This window comes from Panthera leo, chromosome B2 (genome assembly GCF_018350215.1).
Source record: "Panthera leo isolate Ple1 chromosome B2, P.leo_Ple1_pat1.1, whole genome shotgun sequence".
Taxonomy (NCBI): Eukaryota; Metazoa; Chordata; class Mammalia; order Carnivora; family Felidae; genus Panthera; species Panthera leo.
This window is the reverse complement of record NC_056683.1, coordinates 136,635,427-136,658,354: the sequence shown is the minus strand read 5'-3', so window position 1 is coordinate 136,658,354 and position 22,928 is coordinate 136,635,427. Positions and strand designations below refer to the sequence as shown.

At 38.3% G+C, this 22,928-nt stretch overlaps 1 protein-coding gene across 1 annotated transcript in view; it reads left to right on the top strand.

Moving 5' to 3' along the window:
* The window catches only part of SYNE1 (spectrin repeat containing nuclear envelope protein 1), a 471,896-nt gene that overhangs the window by 60,176 nt on the left and 388,792 nt on the right, over positions 1-22,928 (top strand). Inside the window, exon 3 of the mRNA XM_042940094.1 lies at positions 21,265-21,326. Coding sequence (XP_042796028.1) covers positions 21,265-21,326 — 62 coding nt within the window. The remainder of the gene's footprint in view (positions 1-21,264; positions 21,327-22,928) is intronic.

The window sequence follows — 22,928 nt, the reverse complement described above, 5'->3', positions numbered from 1 at the left end:
GAATAGGACAAAAACTAACATTTATTGATGAATAAATACTATGTGTTAAGCTTTGGACAAAACATTTAGGTAGAGTATCTCATTTAACCTTTACAGTGATTTGTGGTACTTGTATGTCTCCCTTTTACAAACGGGCCAACTGAGGCATAAAATGGCTGAGTCACCTTTTAAAAATCTTCTGGTAAACGCGAATGCTGGGGATTGCAAGTTAGGTCTGTTGTGCTCCCAGGGCCAAAAATGTACTCCTGATGGAATTAATTATTCCATCCTGCCTCTACTGAAGAGTAGTTTTATTGTTGTTTTCTGTAAATCATGGTAATAGCTATCATTCTTTATAAACACGCTTTGTAAACAAATTTGGTATTACAATGAACAGTCCTTACTCTAACTGGGATAGAAAAATGAAAAACATTTCATTACTAATATTGTTGTAGCATTGTTTTAACAGGCTTTACTATGGCTACAACTGATTTCTATTTTACCTTGAAATCCCAGGTCAAGAAATTATTGTATTCTAGCTTGGAGAGACCCACAAATCTGTAAACATTTCTTGCTTGGGAATCTAATCTTGAATTGTGTTAGGAAGCATAAAATGGAACTTTTAAAATACTCTTTATAGATTCTTGCACCTATATTTGTCTTCCATAACTGATATTGTATATGCTTAAATAATGTAAAAACTCTCTAATATTGTTTATAAATGTAAATATATATATGTAAATACATATACACAAACTATTTATATATATGATTATATATATATAAACACTCACACATAGAGCAGTGTGACTACCTTGGTAACTTGTTATAATGTATATTTCTAATGCGGTAGTTACAATTTTTAACTTGTGTGTCACAGTATTAGCTATTTGGATAGAATTCCAGCAGGTTCAAAGAGCAAACTAAAAATAAGTAAGATTATATCTTGTACGAAAACAAATATGAGAAATTAAATGTCATTGTAATATTTGTCTACAAAGGATTCATTTAGTTTCTTTCTCCCAAGTTCCAAAATTATAACTTTATATATATATCAAAGGTTATAATTTGGGACTTTTAATAATTTGAATGATTTATTTTCGACCAAAAAGAAAAAAACCCTTATAAGCTTTTGGGATTTTAACATAGTGAGAATGCCTGAATTCCTAAGTATAGACAAAGAAGGTGTTATTTTTTTCCCCTGAAAAAAAGCTTCTGAAGCACTTTTTATAAATCAATAGAAAAATTGTCTTTGTAGAAATGCTGGCATTGGAGAGTGGTGCATTTGGTCAGTAAGCAGGGGGTAAGGCTAAAGAATGAGAGAATAATATGCTTTTATAGAGGCGTTGCTATAGGGATATTTTAGGGAGAATGTTGCTAGCCGAGCTGGAAGTTCCCTTGGTGAAAGCTGTGTTTGATTTAGAAACTGATTGAATTAGAACAAATTCCAAAAGTAACTATAATTGGCGGGACATGATAAAACCAAACTTCAAGACTCCTGGTGCGATAAAAGGTACTTTTGTTATTATCTGTGTGTTTGTGTGTGTGTGTGTGTGTGTGTGTGTGTGTGTGTGTGTGTGTATACTTTTTCTTTTAATATAATTCCAGTTTGACTCCCTGGTACAAAAACTTTGAGATTGTATAAATAGACTTTAAAACAACTCTAAGTTTAAATTGTTTTCTTCCTATTTTATCTGAACTAAGCACTAATGAAAGTGGAATGAATAGTTCTGATTTATGTTCATGATTTCGGAAAACCTAAACAAATATTTACATTGTAAGCCTGAACAGTGAAAATTTATGAGGAATGCTAAGATACGATAAAAGCTGAATTTTAGCATAGAAATTTAGGTGATTGATATATAGGTATTTTAAAGAAATGGTTTCTAAAACTTAAGACATCAGTGCATCAGTGTCTACCATTTATAACAAAACTGAGTATCTTCCTCAGACTAATGAACAAAAATACTCTTGAAACCTGAATCTGGTCAAGAATTCATCACAGTCTGTTAGTGACTCAACTTTTTCTTTTTTTTTTTTTTTTACTTCCAGTATTGTTGCTTTTAAAATCTAATTTTTAAAGTACATTGACTTATTTCATATCTTGATCTGAATGTAATGAAATTATTTCATCTTCTCTTTTATTGTTTTCAGACTCCTATAAAATGTGATGATGACTCAGAATGTCACCACCTTACCACTGTGTTTAGCTAGAAGATGGTACCCAGATGCATTTTAGTTTGCTGCTGGGGTCACGCCAACTCTTTTTACATTTTTTTTCAGTGATTAGACCTCCAACCATAATTATGTAGCCGAGACATTTTTCTTACTAAGAAACAAAGGTAGATACACTAGGAAGTCTTACGCTCATGTTTGGGTACATGGAATATAGTGAGAGCAACAAGTTTGCTCTTGACATAGCTGATTGGTGTTTGGAATCTAGTATTTGGTTATATATAATAACACCAAAATCGTATATTTTGTGTACACTTATTAAACTGTGTTTCCTTGATTTAAATCTTTACATCATACAAGTAACTTTTAACTAATTCTGGTTGTTCCGAGTTTCGATGAAATAATTCAGTTGAAATAATGTATTTATACTAATTTAAAATACTTAGAGGTAGGGTGGATAAAGTGAACAGAAAACTTCTTCCGTTTTCCTCAAGGATAGAATTAAAACAGCCATATAGAAGCACCTGGGTGACTCGGTCGGTTATGCGTCAGACCCTTGATTTCAGCTCGGGTCATGATCTCACAGTTTGGTATGTGAGTCTGAGCCCTGTGTTGGGCTCTGTGCTGACAGTGTGGAGCCTGGTTGAGATTCTCCCTCTTCCTCGCTCTGTGCCCCTCCGCCGCTCTCTCTCTCTTTCGAAACAAATAAACTTAAAAAAAGCCCAGCCATATAACAACCATATAATATAATATATTGTAATTAATATAACTAATATAATATAATATATATATTAATGTCATCTATATTATAGTATACATTATTATGTTATATATTTATTTTTTAGTTTTTAATAATTTTTTGACTGTTTTTATTTATTTTTGAGAGAAAGAGAGAGTCAACACTAGCTGGTAAGGGGCAGAGAGTCGGAGACACAGAATTCAAAGCAGGCTCCAGGCTCTGAGCTGTCAGCACAGAGCCCAACGCGGGGCCCGAACTCACGAACCACAAGATCATGACCTGAGCTGAAGTCGGACGCTCAACCGACTGAGCCACCCAAGCACCCCTGTATTATATATTTATACTATATTATGTATTAAGCATGATATATAACTTATATCATATATAATGTTTTATATATTACAAATTCTTTCCTTAAGGATATAATTTAAATGATTGTATTAAAATTATAACAGCTTCTTTTTAAATTGGGAGAGTCTTTATTCTGCTTGTCACCTCTTCCTAAGATTTCTCATCACAACTGCTTTCTTACTTCACTTTCCACCTGTGCATATATGGAAGTCAAGTCTTTCTTTTTTCTAGATGTCTTAAAGTCAGGTACCTTCAGGTGATCTGAGAAGCAGCTGGTCTAAGAAAATGGAGAGTAATAGGTCTGTGGAAAACTAGGAAATGTTAAGTCTCACCCCGAAACACTCAAGTTGAAACATTTTCTTAGAACACTGCTGGTGAAAGAAAGCACATTTTGGGCCCACGTCCTGCCTACGGGCGGGCCAGTATCTGACGCTCCCTGTTTCTTATTTGCATAAGCTCCTGGCTGGGGCCCTTGAGGAGCTGCTGAGAACAGCATCAAGCATCACCTGCAGGGGAAAGAATCTGACAAGATGGATGGTAATATGGAGGCAGAACTAGACAGTGGTTGCTAGAGTTCTCTGGTTGGAGAAGCAGAAAGGGACCTCCTGGAGGAAAGCCCAGAGGGCAGAAAGGCAGAACCCAGCTTGGCTGGTTGGATTGAGATAGCATGTGAATTCGTGACAAAGCGTTCAGACTGGTGGGACTAAAGCATCTGGACGATTTGGAGACTGTGTGTAATTGACTATCTCATCGGAGGTGGGACCTCGCCGTTTCTTTGAATTATAGGCTCTTTGCGGTGGATGTAGCACAAGCTGTAGGGTGCAGCACAGGTCCTGCCCTTCTGTCTTAGGGCCCTCATTTCCCCAGCTACCCTGAGCGTTGCTTGCTGGAGGTTGACAGCTGAGCCCCTCCCCAGGATGTGTCCTCAGCCCAAGGGATCTGCCCCATCCAAGTTATGCTCCCTTCCCCAGGGAAGCCCATATCCAACGAGTGATCAATGCCTGGGTACAAAGTCCCGGCCCCTTACCTCAACTTAGGACTTCTCTGAAAGAGATCCCAGCTTCAGAGACCTAACTGCATCTCAGTTCAACATCTCCCTCTGCCCAATGCTGCTTCCTTCACACCCTTCAAAATGTTTCTGAAAGCACATGCCAAAAAACATCCTGCTGACAAGACTTCTTCTAGAGTGGGTTTCTCTGTTAGCCTGACCTGTGACACATGCTAATACCAAGGCAGATACAAATATAGAGATGGAGAATGAAGAGATGGAAACAGTTGGAGAACTGAAGACAGCAGGTCAAAGTGTCACTGGGGAGAAGTCCTTATAGCTTGTAGCTCAGGAAGATGGGGAAGCAAACAGAATTTAGCTCGTAGGTGCTCTATCTGTTGGTTAGATTCTAGCCAATTAGTTGCTCATACGGTGCAGGGGGATAAGGAGTCCCCCTGCACCATAGGAGTTGACAATTGAGTGTCAACTCATTTGCTGAGACAATTTATTTCTGAAAGTGGGTTGTTTAATCTGAGAGTTGGGGATAGTGTTGACGATCTCTAGGGTTTGGTAACAATCATATGGTATGAAATATTCTGGGAACCCCAATGGACAATGTGGATGTGAAAGTAGAGTGAAGGCACAGGCTTTGGATTGCTGCAGAACCATGCTTTTCCACTTGGTGTCTGTCTGTGTCACCGTAGGCAAGTTGATGAACCTTGATAACCCCGGGGTTTTGTTTTTGTTTTTAATTTAAGTTCAAGTTAGTTCACATAGCATGTAGTCTTGGTTTTGGGAATAAAACCCAATGATGCATCACTGACATATAACATCCAATGCTCATCCCACAAGTACCCTCCTTAATGCCCATCATCCATTTAACCCGACCCCCACCATTCTCCTCCCCTCTAGCAACCCTCAGTTTGTTCTCTGTCTCTCTTATGCTTTGCCTCCTTCTCTGTTTGTATCTTATTTTTCCTTCCTGTGTTCATCTGTTATGTTTCTCAAATCCACATGAGTGAAATCATTTGATATGTGTCTTTCTCTGACTGACTTATTTCACTTAGCTTATTACCCTCTAGCAGATGGCAAGATTTCATTCTTTTTTCATTGCCGAGTAGTTTTCCATTATTTACATACCACATCTTCTTTATCCATTCATCATCTGATGGACATTTGGGCTCTTTCCATAATTTGGCTATCGTTGATAGCGCTGCTTCTCTTCATAGAGATAGCCCTGGTTTTTTTACATATAAAATCCAAGTAGGGGGATATTTTCTCATAGGGTTGTTGCCAAGTTTAAGTTAGATAATATGGATCATGAAGGTACATAACATCATGCCTGCTGCATGATACCTTCTCAACAGATGATAGCTATCGTTACTATTTAAAAAATTAAAAAATGACACATTACTCTACAGATAAGCTTGAACACGTGAGGCAGTTCATTTGTGACACTGGCACTCAGCAGCTGTTGTCTCCCACGGAAGCCTCCGCAAATGGCCGAGTGGCCGCAGGTTCTATGCTCCAGTGACTTTTCATTTACGACGCAGGTCACTGCCGTCGCTCCAGTCCTGAAGCAGTCACAAATGGCACACCCTCTGGGGCTCTGTTTATGACTGGACACCAAATGCAGGTCTTCCGGGTGGCTCACTGAACGTGTCTACGATCCAGGGTTGGGTATGTTTGGGATTGGAATTTCCGGCGTCTCCTCCTCAAACTTTGTGATTCAGTCTTATGTTTCAGTTTTACTGTTTTCGGCTTTTCTTTTGATAATTCTGCCTCCATTTTAGATTCAGGAACTTCACTGTTAAGATTGTAGCCCTCTTTGCTTCTGACGGGGACATGCAGTATAAAATGGAAGATAAGTAAGATTGTGTCCAATTACTGTGTTGTTTGGATATTGATAAAAACAGTGAAGAGAGAGAAAAGGAAAATTTAGATCCCAAGGTGTGAATGAGAAATAATATTAGCAATGTTTTCAAATATAAAATCCCTAAATGTGGGATTGTAATCCTAAACCTGCTTAAGACAAAGGGCAGTATTTTGGTGAGAAAAAAACAAAAACAACTGAATTTTGAAGATCCTAGATAAGAAAAAGCCATATTTATTTGGAAACACTATATGTGTTTTAAAGCCTAGACTAAATATTGAATGTAAAATATGTGAACGCTGTAATCAACTACTCTCTCCCAGCCCCAAATAAAACACTGTATGTTGATTGGTTGAAATACTAGTGTTGAAGTCCAGTTTAATGTTAAAATAGAGTGGTTGTACGAAGAAGGTATTTTAAGACACTTTCCAGTACCTGCTTTCCTTCTGCTACTCTTGTGTTGCTAAGTACTTAAACCAGGAAAAGATTTCAAAGTTGTGGTAGTTTTCTTGCAAAGTCAGGAGTTGGGCCACTTTTTACAATTGGGAGCTACACGTGACAAGTTCGTCTAGGGTCAGCTTAAAACTTTTCCAAAGACTTCTATGCTAACTGGAAGTAATCCTTCATCAAGGGGATCAGCTGTCCTCTGACTTTTATTTCTTATGTGACTTTTATTTGTAATTTATTACAAAAAAAATTTAGATGTAGAAGCAGCATGTTCCCCTGAGCTCCAGTGCGAGCAAACAGTAGGGGTTGGCTTTCACTTTCTCTACGCTCAGGTTGCCTTTAATTTCATAACTGCGGTCTTTTTTTTTTTTTATCTGCTCACATCTTCCATGTCACTGTTTGTTGTTACTTTCTGCTGCACGTACAGAACCTGCAGCATCCTTCCTTCTGATTCCTGTTCTCCCTACTGCAGTAGGAGGGGCCACACCATACTCTCCGATGGCATCCAGAGCTGGTCAGAGCAGGACGCTAGCTCACAGGAGGGGCGCGATGGTATTCATTAAATGAATCAAACAATCAGCAAATAAATCTAGTGATAATTAGGTTAGACTAGGACACAGACTATCTAATTTCTGGCCATAGTTCTACAGATCTGTAGCCTTTATTCTAATTTATAGATTACTGGTATTTTTCTTAATTCTCACCATGCTTCATTTCCTTATTTACATCTCCGCTTAAAATACCTCCTGTGTCTACTAGGCCTGGTTCCTTGTGTGAATGGAATGAGAAGTAAACATAAAACATGAGTAAATCCAACTGTTTTAAGGATATAAGGTATTTTCATTAATTCACAGGTTATCATTTTCTTATCATTAAAAAAATTTTTTTTTAATGTCTGTTTTTGAGAGAGAGAGAGATAGAGTGCAAGCAGGAGAGGGGCAGAGAGAGAGAGGGAGACACAGAATCCAAAGCAGGCTCCAGGCTCTGAGCTGTCAGCACAGAACCCGCTGCAGGGCTCGAACTCATGAGAGGTGAGATCAGGACCTGAGGTAAAGTTGGGACGCTTAACCAACGGAGTCACCCAGGCACTCCTCTTATCAACGTTTATATCCACCAATCGTGGATATAAAAAAAAGTGCCAGAAAACAGTGGATATGGTGACAGAAAAAAACACAAAAGCTCTGTTGAAACTATTCAAATGTATTGTCTCTATTTAGAACTAGAAGATGTTGGAGGAGGCCCCTGGTATGCACTGCCATAGTGAACTCTCATTATATTTATCACTTTTCTTTATTATTGATTATAATCCTCTGCAGGACACATCTTTATCATTGTACTTTCGTATCATACACACAGCCCTTTATGCAAATGTCTAAGCTTTGTTTTCCTAGTCATAATCTTTTGAATTTGGGGAATATAATATGTTGGGAATACCACATGTTATGTATCACCTTCAATCAGAGCACCTTGGAGTCAGAGGCATTCATATTTCTGCAGAGAAAACTGTTAATTTTAACATTGGGTGGGATAAAGATTATAAATAGCCTCTTCTCAATTCAGGGGAGGTGTGTTTTTTTTCTCCCCACAAAATGATTTTATTAAAAATTTATGAAATTGAGGCCTAAAGGTTCAAGGCTGATATATCTGTTACATCCTCTCTCCCATATCTCCATCCACATGTGATTAAAATTCTTCCTGGAAAGAAAGCAGTTTCCCCGTTATTGTATTGGGAGAGACTGTGGATAACAGCCTGGCATATTAGCTGATCTATGTGTCCTTAGAAACCCAGCCATATTCAAGTACCCTGCCCCAAACAAATACATTAAAATTCTCTAAATTTTTAAATATTTTTTTTTTTATATTTGGCTGAGTGACATGCTATATACTTTTCCTGGTCTGACAGTGATAAAATGTTTATAATGAATGTTAAATGTTAAAATGTTATAATCTTATAAGTAAAAGGTTTAATGGTTAAAATTAAAATGCTATAATGAATGGTTCAGGCTATATTTTTAACTAACCAACTAAAGCCAATCAACTATTTTTGTTTTATTTTTTTAGAGTTCTGAAAAAAGTTTTTTTAAAGGGTTAGAATATAGTAAAATAAACCAAATACAATTTTAGGATATATATACCCTCTACCCACTCCCCCCCCCGACCCATTCTGCACCACATAAGACATGAATTTCCAGATTTGAATGACACTGTACTTTGCCACTTCTTAAATAGACGTATCTCAGTGTAAAGGATTTCGGCTTAAATATATATATAAACTGTGGGAATAACCCAATATGATAAGGACTTTTTGGAGTAGTTAATTGAACAATCATAATTCATTAAAATATATATATATATATGTGTACATATATATATATATATTCACTTAAAACACACACACACACACACACACACACACACACACACACATCTTCAAATATTCATACCAGTTTATTGCCATTGTCATCCATAGATGAAAAGGGCATAGTTTAGGTCACTGATTCTCAACTGAGGTGATTTTTCCCCCTTAAAATAATTGGCAATGTCTGGAGACGTTTTTAATTATCACAATTTGTTAGGGGGGAGTGGGGTGCCATAGGCATCTAATGGGTAGATGCCGGGGATCCTAACCATCCTATAATGTAGAGCACAGCCTCTCGTGGCAAAGTTTGATCTTGCTCAAAATGTCAGTAATGCTGAGGGATGAGAAACTCTCACTTAGGAGCTGAAATAATTATTTTTTTTCTCATCCTTTGTGCCTTAGATTCATAGTGAGATAGTACTAAATTTCATAGAAGTAACTTTAATGAAACAGGGCTTTCAGAATCTGGTCATTGGTTTTACATAAAAGAAATACAATTCCAATTCCAAAAATCTTAAGAGCAATATATCTTTCTTGACATTTGCTTTACAAAAATTGAAGCAATGATGAGAGCACTCAACAGAGGCAAAATGCCCTAAGAATCCTCTTTACTCCTCTTTTTCCTTAAGCCCACTCTTCTGGTAGCTGTTTTCCTTCTCCTCTCCTTTCCTTCTGTGTGTCCCTGGTTAATCTATGCTTAACCATGTGGAGAATAACTTTGCATGTCTTGTTCTTTGCCACTTTTTTCTCTTTTACTCATATGATAAGAACATCAAAGGCCTAGGAAGTGGACCCAACCAAGCAAGCCTAGACAGGTCTTCTACCTGTTGTAGAAGACAGAGTGACCCGGGGAGAAAAAGGAGGATTACTTGTGTGTCTATCATGCAAGTAAATGCCTTTGTTTTAGTTAGCTATTGCTGTGTAACAAATCACTCCAAACTTAAACTAATCATAATCCACTTTTCATAATCTGTGGGTTGTCACACTAGTTCACAGTTAAACATGGATGGTTTCCTAAGGATCATCTTACATATATCTAAGACAACGTGCCAGGCAGTGATTTAGTCTCTTGGGATATAATGATGGGGAAAGTACTTTCTTGACATGAAGAATGTCTGGGCGTGGGAGAGAGGAGGTGACAGATGCATCAACCTTGAATCTTCTGGTCTCAGTTTGCTGGCTTCATCTGGGATGAGTTCATCTGCAGGGTTGGCTGAACTAGCTCCAAGATGACCTCACCCATGTGTCTGGAAGTTGGTTCCGGCTATATCATAGGGCATCTCAGTTCTTCTACACATGGAATCTTGTCCTCCAATATAGACTTCTTTCCTTACATGGTGGTTTTAAGGCAGAAATCCAAGACAGCTAAAACAAACGGCAAGACTTCTTAGGCCTAGAATCAGATGAAGAAAGTCATTTTTGCTGTGTTATTGATCAAAGCAAAGTCAATACAAGATCAGATTCAAGGAGGGGGAAATCAATTCAACCCCTTGATGAGAGGAAAGACACAGTCACCTTGTAAAAGAGGATGCATATTGGAACCAGAGGATTTTATGTTCATAATTTAAAGTCTGTCCTCTGGTCACTATTATTTATATTCTTTCCACATTAGAATACATTCACCTCCTCTCAAGGCCTCGGAAATCTCATCCAATGATGTCAACAAACTTCAAATCCAGTGTCATGTGATCTGCATCTTGTCATTTGTCTGCATACAAATGAGGCTCAAGTATAATTCTTCAAGTATAATTCTTCTAAATCCCCAGGCCTATGAACTAAAAAGAGAAGCGACTGCACCCATTCATCCAAAATGCAATGATGAGAGAGGAGCCAGGGCCATTGCAGTAGATGCCTCTGTTCAAAGAAGGGAAGAAGGGAAAAGAGATAACAGTCATGGTCTGAAATAATTCTGAAATCCAGCCAGGCACGTGTGGCTAGTCCCTTTAATCCAGGGGCCAGTGACATTCCCTGTCTTTTTGATAAGAAGTGGTTCATGTTTATGGATGATTGCCTTCTTTTTAAAGAAAAAAATTTTTTAATTTAACTTTTTTTTTTTAGAGAGTAAGAGTATGAGTGGGGTAGAGGGGAGAGGAAGAGAGAGAGAATCTCAAGCAGGCTACATGCTTAGCGGGGAGCCTGAGGTGGGGCTCGATCCCATGACCCTGAGATCATGATTTGAGCCAAAATCAAGAGTCAGATGCTCATCTTACTGGGCCACCCAGGCGCCCCTGGCTGACTGTCTTCTTAGCCTTCTTCCTCATCATATTAAGTGTGGTTCCAAAGTCTTGTCTTCATTTTGAACTGTCCTGTCCCTTTAGTACAAGGTGGCGGTGTTTTTGCTTAGCAGATTTGTTGACTTCCTAAAAATCTGCTTGGAGTCATTCTGTGCCACCCAAACCCCAAATTTAAAAGTTTTTGGACCATAGGTAAAGGCTCTGTGGTCAGTGCCCTCAAGCTTCTTAGAAGCTGGTTTATCTAGTTGAGAAGGTCATGTAGGCACTACCTTAAATCTTTCTGGGTTCTTAACAATGCAGCTTCCGAGTGTCTGCCTCTTGATTTCAGCTCATGTCATGATCTCACTTTTCATGGGTTCGAGCCCCATGTAGGTGCGGAGGCTGCCTGGGATTCTCTCTCTCCCTCTCTGTCTCTGCCTCTCCCCAGCTGTGCATTCAAACTCTTTCTCTCTCAAAATAGATAAACGTCAAGAAAAACAAAAACAAACCAACAATGGGTCTTACAGTCACGCTCTTGACTTATTGTTATCCTAAAACCCTGTTTTACTTTGCAAATATTTTTCCAGGAAAGACTGGGAATGTCATACTTTCTAATCCAATGCAAATGAAAAAGGGCCTTCTTTACTTCATCTCTCTCTCTTCCAGTATCTCAGAAGAAGCCAGTTGATACTGTCAGCTTTCTGCAAGGAAATCTCTCTAGTCGAATGCACAAATTCAAGTTACTGCAGATGACAGAGTAGACAGTACATAAAATACACGTGGCTCTTCTGATCTCTGAGAGCAGAGTCTGCTGTCCTTTTCAGTGTCTGCTAATAGTTTCTTTCCAGCCTCCTCCCCACCTGGTCCCAAGGCCAACACCACATGTTTCAGATCTTTGTCAGAGCAGCACTAGATTCCCAGTAGCAGTTTCTGTTTCACTTAGTCTTTGCTAAACCACCACCAAAACTTAATGGCTTAAAGTAGTAACACATTATGGTTTCTCATGTTCCTGTGGGTGGGCTGGGTGTTTCCTGCGCTGACTATGCCTGAGCTCATTTGTAGAAATGCATTCCGCTGGAGCATTAGCAGGAATGGTAGGTCCACTGACTTGGATGGCTGCTAATGGTGCTAGCTTGCACTTGGGGTGCCTCGGTTCTCCTCAACATGACTTTTTCCCTCTAGGGTGCTACGGCAGCTTCCTTGTGTGGTGGTCTCAGGGCAGAGCTCTCTACGAGCCAAAATGGAGCCTTTTCAAGGCCCAGCCTCAGAAGTCCTATAAAATCATGTCAGCCATGTTATTTGGTCAAAGCAAGTCTCAAGGCCCATCTGGACTCAGGGGGTGTGGCATCCACTTTGTGTCCACAGGAGGAACAGCAAAATCACATTGCAAATGCTGTGATAATCCAAATGAGAGAAATTTGTGTAGATATTTTGTAATCAGCCATAGCCTGATTTTGTAAAATTTTTTTTTCATTTATCCGTTTAATTTACCAATGTAAACATTGGATAATTATAAACGTTATTTCATTATGTTGAAATAGTCAACATACCTTGGACCCTACCCCTGTATAACAACGTTAGTGATGATTTTAGCAACTGTAGATACACAACTGGGATCATATGATTCTGATCCCCAAACCAGTAATTTGGTTTCGACCATCTCATTGTGGCTGTTATTTAGTTAATAATGATTACATTGTTACTCTATGCTTTTGTTGTTTTTCTGTCTGTAGCCATGTCATCTGGTTGTGCAAAAAGTCCAATCTACTTTCTACTTTAAAATTTCTTTCCAACTTTTTACGGAGGTAAATTCTTCTGCAGAAGAATCCTTCTGCAGAAATAATGAAAAGCTTTATTAGGTATAATTAGGAAATTATAATTTAAAATTTTTGTTTTAAATTGGCATTTATATTTTCAGGTAATGAAAATCTGTAAGACGTTTATTTAAGTCATCATTGTCATTCATGCACCTAAAGAATAGAATGACAATCTGCAAAACACAAACAAGTTAATCATAGCCTATTGCAAGTTATCAATGTATCAATATATGATACATTAATATTTTTGTCAAAGATTGCAGTTTCAGACCTGACAACTTTATCTACTTATTTAAGCAGTTTTTCTTGTTGGTGTTTTCTTTTTTTTTTAATTTTTGTTTAACATTTATTTATTTTTGGGAGACAGAGCACAAGTGGGAGAGGGGCAGGGAGAGAGGGAGACACAGAATCTGAAGGAGGCTCCAGGCTCTGAGCTGTCAGCACAGAGCTGGATGTGAGGCTGAACCCACAAACTATGAGATCATGACCTCAGCCGAAATCGGGCACTTAACTGACTGAGCCACCCAGGCACCCCTTTTGTTGGTAATTTTATATTTAGATGATATTAAGGATAAATATACCCAGGAATTCACTATTTTGATCTTTATGATTGATCATGACTGATGAAAATAAACATCGTTATGTGAGTACCCATTTATGAAATGCTCTCTCTCTCAGAAATACGTTCTTATAGAAGATTTGTTACATACAAAGAACAAACTGAGGGTTGTTGGAGGGGAGGTAGGTGTGGGGGGGATGGGCTAAATGGGTGATGGTCGTTAAGGAGGGCACCTGATGGGATGAGCACTGGGTGCTACTCCTGAAACCAACACTACACTCTATGTTAACTAATTTGAATTTAAATAAATACATTAAAAAAATATTTGTTAAATACATTGAAATATGCCAATTTCAATTATGTTTAGTATTTTTATTTTTATTTTTTAAGTTTTAGTATTTTTAAAGTCACCATCTATTAGAAGGACATTGGCATATATTTAAACTTTTTAAAATTTAAGTAATGCTATTTAAAAGCTAATGACCATGGACCTCTGTCTCACAGTTTTACATATTATGTATGGTAAATTCATTATCTGTGGACTATATTTAATAAAAATACAACTAACATGTTTATAGGCAGCGACATTTTCATGATTGATTGCAAAGGCTCCACATAATCTAGGCTACTTTTTACTGTGGTCTCTTTGCTTGCACATACATGTGTAAGTCACTTCGGACAAACTACAGTTGTGCAAAATCAGCAAGTCACTGTTACTATGACTTACGACTCACCAGGAGGAAAACCGTTGACTATAGTCAGGTGTGATAGTTTGTTAATGGTCAGATTTAATCACTGTTGCCAAATAGGGCCTCATTTCTGCATGTGTCATGATCTTATCCTGAAATGGCAAAATACCTAAGAAATATATAACAGGACAAAGAAATCTAGAAATTGAATGTCAGATCCTGCTCCCTTTATCTTTCACTTGTTTCTAGAGAGCGAAAGTGCCTTGGAATGTCAGGATTATTTCTTATAACATCACCAGGGCCATGTTTGTATAATAGCCTTCCTACAGAGACCTCTCTTAAGACCTAGAAGCTTCCAACTCCTTAGGTCTCTCAGACCAACTGCCTTTGAAACAGAACCAGTGATGGAAACCTCCAAGGTGAAGCACTTAGTTTTCATACCTACTGGTTTGGTTTGTTTTTGTTTTTGTTTTTGTTTTTGTTTTCTTTTTACCTCACACAGTCTGGCCTTTAGGAAGGAATCAAGGTTCAAATTTAGAGAGGAGGAGAATTGGAGCTGCTTCTGCCCATACATGGATCAAAACTTGGCCTTAAATGGGAGGCTGTTACGGGTTCCTATCTGTGGGGCACCCACCTCCTACTCTTTCTGGCTTCTGAAGCCTCACCTCGCTTTTGAGCTGACACCACCGTCTTCTCTAGGCATTTCGTGATGCATTTGCAATGCACCAGAATCCTCATAATTCTCTCTCTGGAGCCTGCTACTTCTCTTCCCTTCCTTGGTGAGTGGCATCATTATCCAGTTGCTCATGATAAAAAAAAATATAGACAGCACCCTTAGCTCCTGTCCATTTCCAATTGTTGCCCTGCAGCCATCTCACTTACCTTGTTCATCCCTGTTAAAAGAATTCATCACTTTCAACATGCGTTCTGCTAGTATAATCCTAAATATCCTCCCTGCTCCCAGCCTCTTCTTCCTCCAAGTAAGCTTCTACACTGCCACTGGAGTATATATTTCTGTGTCTCAGGTCTCATACGATCATGTCTTTGTCCTGTCCAAAACCGTTCGTGGCTTCCCGTTGTTCAGAAGATGGAGACCAAACTCCGTGGCAAGTGATTCAAAGGCTTTAAGAACCTGATTGTTAGCTGTTTTCTAGGCTCACTTCCTTCTTTATCCTTCTCAAACCCTCTCTGCTTTATAATTCAGCCGTAACAGATTTTTACTGTCGCTTTAATACATCATGCCATGTTTTTAAGAGACTGCCGCTTTCTCCTAAAAAGCTCTCTACCTGCAAATTTCTACTTACCTGCTGATGTTCTATGTAACCTCCTTTTTTTAGCTTCTCTGACTCTTCCAGCCTGTGCCATTACCCTGTATGAGAACTAGTTACTCCTGTATTTATGTTCCCTCAACATTTTATATGTTCCTCCATTATAGTAGCTGACACATTGCTTTGAGCTATTATTTCCATATTTGTCTTTTCCATTTATTACTAGTTCCTTAGAATAGGGCATGTTTCTTAGTCTCTAGCACTTAACAAATGCATCCATTCATTTCTTTAGTAATTAAATCATCTACTATGCAATAATGAAGAAGACAGTGATGGATAAGTCAGATGTGGTCCATGCCATATAATCTGAAACTTAGATTCTAATGGTGGAAACAAATAGGTACCCAAAAGATGATGGTACCAATACTGATTTAGATGAGCACCAATACTGATAACAGCACCAATACTGATTTAGATGAGATATTCAGGAAATAAAATCCACAGCAGTTCCTTATGAGTTTGTTGGGTGGGGATGAGGGTAAGTAAAGACCCAAGGAGGACCTCACACTGACTGGTTTAAGAACTAGGTGGATTTTAGTTTGTATTAATAGATATTAAGGAATAAAACTCTAAAAAAAAATTTTTTTTTAGATTTATTTTTAAGAGAGAGAGACAGAGTGAAAGTAGGGGAGGGGCAGAGAGAGAGAGGGAGACACAATCTGAAGCAGGCTTCAGGCTCTGAACTCTCAGCACAGAGCCCAACGTGGGGCTTGAACCCACGAACCGTGAGATCATCACCTGAGCTGAAGTCAGCGGCTCAACCGACTGAGCCACCCAGGCGCCCCAGGGAATAGAACTTGTAAACAGGATTAACTTCTTGTTCTCTGTGATTCCTAGAACTGGAGAACTGAGTTTACACGTGTGACATAGAGTTCTCTGCATTTACAACTAGTATACATGTTCACCTAAATGTCTTAATGCATTACTCTTTTTACAGTTTTGTTGGAAATATTTAGCATGCATACATATGAACACTTGGTAAGACCCTATCATGTTGTTCTAAAAAGCAGAAGATAGAAAAGTCACTATAAGATTAACAATTAAATACATTTAAATAATAGTCTATTAAATATAACTACTTATACACAGGAAGAACTATAAACCAATGTTGTAGAGATTAGTTCAGTGCATCATCAACAGCTTTATAAAGAAGTGTTATTGTTCATAATGCTGTTTTAATGCAGTGTGGTAGACATTCACTTCATATTTCATAATACATCCACAATTTAAACATTTTATGCTGTTGTTATCAGATTTAACTACAAAATCCTGGACTAAATTATTTAGATTTTTATATCAAAAATGAGTATTTGCTGACATGATGAAGTTTTAGGAATTTTTCTTTATTTGGGGAATATCGTAAGTAAAATCAGAAAACATTTACTTAGAATTCAGTTGGCTGTGTCTGAAAATATAAAAAGTAGATTGCTAGAACCCAGTAAACTGCTTTTGCAGCTATAATATAAAAGGAAACATGTAAAGAATTTGACACTTACATATATACAATGAATGCTACAAAAAAAAAAAACAAACCAACAACCATAATTTGGGCTTTCTAAAAAAAGACCTTTTTTGCCAAAGTCTAAATATAAACTCAGAGATTTACCATCAGATGAAACTGGTACAATAGCAGTATTGTTCCGTTAAAGGTGAGAGTAGTAAAAATATAACAACTTAAAATCAGGAAGTAATGTCAATAGTTTATTACATAAATTTCTAACTCATACACTAACACTGTGCTCATTTAAGATTTTAAAACACTGACATCTTGTAACATTAATAGAATTGTGTATAATCTCAAATTGAGTTTAAAAATTTATATACACTGTAACTGTAGTCTATTTTAAACCTAGAATTGGATTTTATATATTATGGATAAAGTCCTGAATTCTGTCAAATCCGGTTTGATTAATTAAGATTATTCTGCTGCTGCATGACTTTATTCATAGAAGCTAAAGATTTTAAGGTCAAACTCAAATTGGTTTAACTATGAATTTATCATTTTAATCTGATGAATATTTGATATGACTAATATGGTAATTCCCATGCTATCCTTGGGCAGTAGTATGATGGTGTAAGAACCTGACTGTGGAGACTAAAGCTTGGCTCTGCCTCTGGGTGGCTTTGGTAAAAAGGCTTAACGTCTACGTGCCTTGGTTCTCTTGTAAAATGGCATTTGTAACAGTTCTTGCTTGAAGACTTGTTACAAGAAGTAAATGAGTTAATATGGACGTATTACATATGGTATGTAATAATTTATTATTAAATAATTAAAATATAATGGGATCATTAGAGAGAGAGGAAATATCAGTACCTGGGTACACATGACACTAATACAATACTGTATGTTAATTATACTGGAATTAAAATTAAAAAAAAAAAGAGAGAGAATACTTCTGAAGAATAAACAATACCGTGACTTTGCCAAGAATATTTCTTAGGGAAAGGAAATGTTAATAATTTTGATGAAAGGATGATTACATATATGTAGATTCATCCAGAGTATTTCCTTGCTGAGTCATTGCAAACCGACCAATTAATAATTACTTTGATTCACTGGGGAAATAACACTACTAGAAATAATTAAAAGCATTTGGAACCAGAAGATGAATTTGCATTATCACTTCCCATACTGCGTATAAGAAGATGTTAAGGGGGCGCCTGGGTGGCTCAGTTGGTTGAGCGTCCGACTTCGGCTCAGGTCACGATCTCGTGGTCCGTGAGTTTGAGCCCCACTTCGGGCTCTGGGCTGATGGCTCAGAGCCTGGAGCCTGCTTCTGATTCTGTGTCTCCCTCTCTCTCTGACCCTCCCCCATTCATGCTCTGTCTCTCTCTGTCTCAAAAATAAATAAACGTTAAAAAAAAATTAAGAAAAAAGATGTTAAGACATTATGACTTATATTATCTTAGAGCACAGAATTTATATATTTTAGGTGACAGCAAGCTGCTTTGGTGCTAATTGTTTCACTTAGCATTTGCCAAATCTATCACATTTTTGATAAAATAAATTATTTTTCATTTGTTTCCTTTATACCCTTCCTTGGTCAAAAGTAAATACATGTTGAAGTGATATTTTTAAAATTTGAACTAGAGCATGTCAGTTTAGTATTTTAAAACTTATTTTCTATAGTTTCCAGTAAATTCTGTTTTTTGCTCTACATTTAGTTGTCACCTAATCCTTAATATAATAGGCCATTCATATCATGAAAGGCCTAAAAATAAATATTTTTGTCAGAGTCAGATGTATCAGATACTCAAATGAAGACATGTAATACAAAAAATAATAAAGCAAATAAAATTATTAGAATTAAGCTTTCAGCAAAGTTTGACAGGACCTTGTCAGGGAGTGATACAGTTAATTCCATTACATTTTTCTTTTTCTGAGAACTCAGAGTGGCTGTATTTCCAGTTTGTTTTGTAGTTAAATTTGAGATTTTATCTGGGTTTTCCAAAAAGATATGGAAAGAAATATTTTTATTTTTTAATGTTTATTTATTTTTGAAAAAGAGACAGAGTGCAAGCGGGGGAGGGACAGAGAGAGAGGGAGACACAGAATCGGAAGCAGGCTCCAGGCTCCCAGCTGTCAGCACAGAGCCTGACGTGGGGCTTGAACTCACGAGCCATGAGATCATGACCTGCGCTAAAGTTGCATGCTTAACCCACTGAGCCACCTGGTGCCCCTGGACAGGAATTTCTCATCTTCTTTCAAATTCAGCCCTTTAAACATCCCATATAATTCTTAAGTTCTTTACAGAAAGAAAGAAAGAAAGAAAGAAAGAAAGAAAGAAAGAAAGAAAGAAAGAAAGAGAAAGAAAGAAAGAAAGAAAGAAAGAAAGAAAGAAAGAAAAAGAAAGAAAGGAGGGAGGGAGGGAGGGAGGGAGGGAGGAAGAAAATAAATATCAGTGCCTGGTACAGAAAAAGTATATGTATTATTATTTGTTTTTGTATGTACTTGAAAGTTTTAGAAGTGCATGCCTAAAGTACATTGAAGATAATGGTATTCTGCAAGTTCTTTGGATATATTCAAAATTTCTCCAAATTAAAATGTTACTAATTTTCTTCATTCCTTCATTGCACAGTATTTTTTTCTCATGTTTGTAGGCATTGGGAACAAAGTTACTGTCCTCATGGGGCTTATATTCACATGTTAGATGTTCTCACTTGAAGCCCAGAAGAGGTCAGCTCCAGCGATGTGGATCTGGGCACACCAGCCCTCAAAGGGCAAGGAATTGAAATGATGTCTTGTTCAACTGTGTTCCTCCCAACATCCGGTCTAGTGTTTTATAAACAGTTGACACTCGGTAGATGTTGTTGGAATGAATAGAATTCACCTTTTCTTAAAAAGGGGTTAAACTGGCCCCTCCCTCTCTGGCCTTCCTATCTTTATGCCTCTAATTAAAACCTTCTTGGACCCTACTTCTTTTTGCATCTGATGTGAATTTTCTCTTGGTTCATAAGAAATTACCACAAACTTAGCATTTTAAAACAGTTTTCTTTTATCATCCTCAAAATTGGTAAGTCAGGAGGCCATGCACAGCTTGGATGCGTTCTCTGCTCAGGGTCCCGCAAGTCGGCCAGCAAGCGGACAAGTCTGCCATGTCAGCTAGGTTGCATTTTTATCCAGAGGCTGAGATAGGGAAGAATGCACCTTTGAACTCATTCGGGTTGTTAGCAGAATTCATTTCCTTGTGGCTGTGTGACTGAGGTCCCAGCTGCTGGCTGACTTTTGGCTGGAGACCACCCTTCCCTAAAGGCGGCCTGCCCTTCCCTGTCACACGGCCCCCTCCATGGTCAGTTCACAACACGGCTATTTGCTTCCTCCAAGCCAAAAGGAGAATCACTCCAGTTGGCCAGGATGGAATCTAATACAGAGTCACGTGTCTATAGGTGTGACGGCCCGTTGCCTTTGCCATATTCTGTTGGTTAGAAACAAGTCACATGTACTGCCTGTAGTCTGCCTACACAAGGGTGTGAACCCCAAGGGGTGGGATCTTTGAGGGTCACCACAAGAGTGTTCACCACACTCCCCATCTGGTTAAGTCCCTGTAATGCCTCACATACACAGTTCTATCTTATGACATTACTGTAGAACCCTCGACTATGCACCTGCCCTCGCTTGCTGTTTCCACTTCTAGCTATTTCATGGCGGGGACAATGCCCTGTTGTTTTCTCTCTATCTCTTTGCACCTAACATAAAACTTGGCACTTGGTTGGTCTCAGTGAACTTTTTCAAACAGCTTTATTGGGGTATAATTGTATAGTGAACTGTCAATAAGTGAATGAAGGTTAACATCGGGCTAACATATTGAAAATTTTGAAGCATTTGCTAATAATGTTTAAAGGAATAGTCTAGGGGCGCTTGGGTGGCTTACTTGGTTGAGTGTTCGACTTCAGCTCAGGTCATGATCTCACGGTTGGTGAGTTTGAGCCCCATATTGGGCTCTGGGCTGACAGCTTAGAGGCTGGGGCCTACTTCGGTGTCTCCCTGCCTCTCTGCCCCTCCCCCACGTGTACTCTGTGTCTCTCCCTGGCAAAAATAAATAAAAATTTAAAAAAAAATTTTTTTACATAAATCGGAAATAGTCTACTTGGAGTTGTACTGTCCCTTCCTCCAAGACAACAATTGGCAAAATGGGTTAGAAAACAAAATAATATGATTATTTCTAGAGTTTGTAACTGAATGTTTTTTAGGATATGACTTCACGGTATACTGTGTTACCTAACTAGATTTATTTTTTTTCTTCTAGATGAGCAAGAGATAGTACAAAAACGTACTTTCACGAAATGGATCAACTCGCATCTGACCAAGGTAAAGGAAATTACCCAGAGTTCTATGTTTACTTGGTTGGAGCTGATAAATCACTGAATGCCAAGTGTAACAAAGGAATACTCTTGACGCTCTTGTCACTAATACTGATCAATGATATCGGCAGTTCTGTCAGCTTAACCGTTGCCTACATGTGGCATTTGCTGACGTTGCCTCTGAGAAGAAATGAATGGGCAGCTAGAGTCATGAGGTCAGTTCTTCATGTCAATGCTATGAATTCTGATGAAATGTTTTGTTCAGTTATTTCTTCTGTAATAATGTGTATGTCATATGAAAAGGAGAATTTGTGAGGTGCCTGGGTGGCTCAGTTGGGTAAGCGTCCGACTCTTGATTTCAGCTCATGTCGTGGTCTCACAGTTCGTGAGATTGAGCCCCATGTTTGAGTCTTTGCTGACAGCATGGAGCCTGCTTGGGATTCTCTCTCTCTCTCTCTCTCTCTCTCTCTCTCTCTCTCTCTGTCTCTCTGCACTCCCCCACTTGTGCTCTCTCCCTCTCTCCCTCAAATAAACATTTGAAAAAAAGGAGAATTTGTGCTGAATTTTGGTTTCTTTTTTTAATTAATTTATTTAAATTCAAGTTAGTTAGCATACACTGTAATATTGGTTTCAGGAGTATAACCCAGTGATTCATCGGTCGCATATAACACCCAGTGTTCATCCCAACAAGTTCCCTCCTTAATGCCCATCACCCATTCAGCCAATTTCTTTTGGAACAGAAAGAAGCAAGGAGTGGTCTGTCCTGAGCACAGAATTTAGTATGAGTAGATTATGACAGGATTTGGGTTCTCTTCTTAGGTGCCTTTAAAAAAAGGTTTTTTTTAATGTTTATTTATTTTTTTTAACTTTTCTTTTTTTTTTTTTTTTTTTTTTTTGAGACAGGGAGAGACAGAGCATGAACAGGGGAGGGTCAGAGAGAGGGAGACACAGAATCCGAAACAGGCTCCAGGCTCTGAGCTGTCAGCACAGAGCCCGATGGGGACTCGAACTCACAGACCGAGAGATCATGACCTGAGCTGAAGTCGGCTGCTTAACCGACTGAGCCACCCCGGAGCCCCAGTGTTTATTTATTTTTGAGAGAGAGGGGGTGGGTGGGCAGGGAGGAGCAGAGAGAGAAAGACACACACAGAGAATCAGAAGCAGGCTCGAGGCTCTAAGTTGTCAGCACAGAGCCCGATGCGGGGCTTAAACCCACAAACTGCGAGATCATGACCTAAGCTGAAACCGATGCTCAGCCTATTGAGCCACCCAGGCGCTCCTCTTCTTAGGTGCTTTGATAGCCAAGTAACCGTGGTGTCAGGACACTAAAAAGACTAATCACTCTGAGATTATCCATACCAACATGAGGTTGTATCAGATGACTATGTATTTGCACATTGTAATGACTTTGAACATAAATGCTACTATAAAACAAATTCCAATATGGCTATACTACAATAAAATTAGTCTCATAAATACGCAGTTGAAAAAAACATGTGAACCAAAAAAACATTGCATTTGTAAACGCAGACAATTGTCTGAATTCAGTTAATGGATCCTTTGCTGCGAGTGGTACCTCCCTACAGTGTTCCAGGCATAACCCCATGAG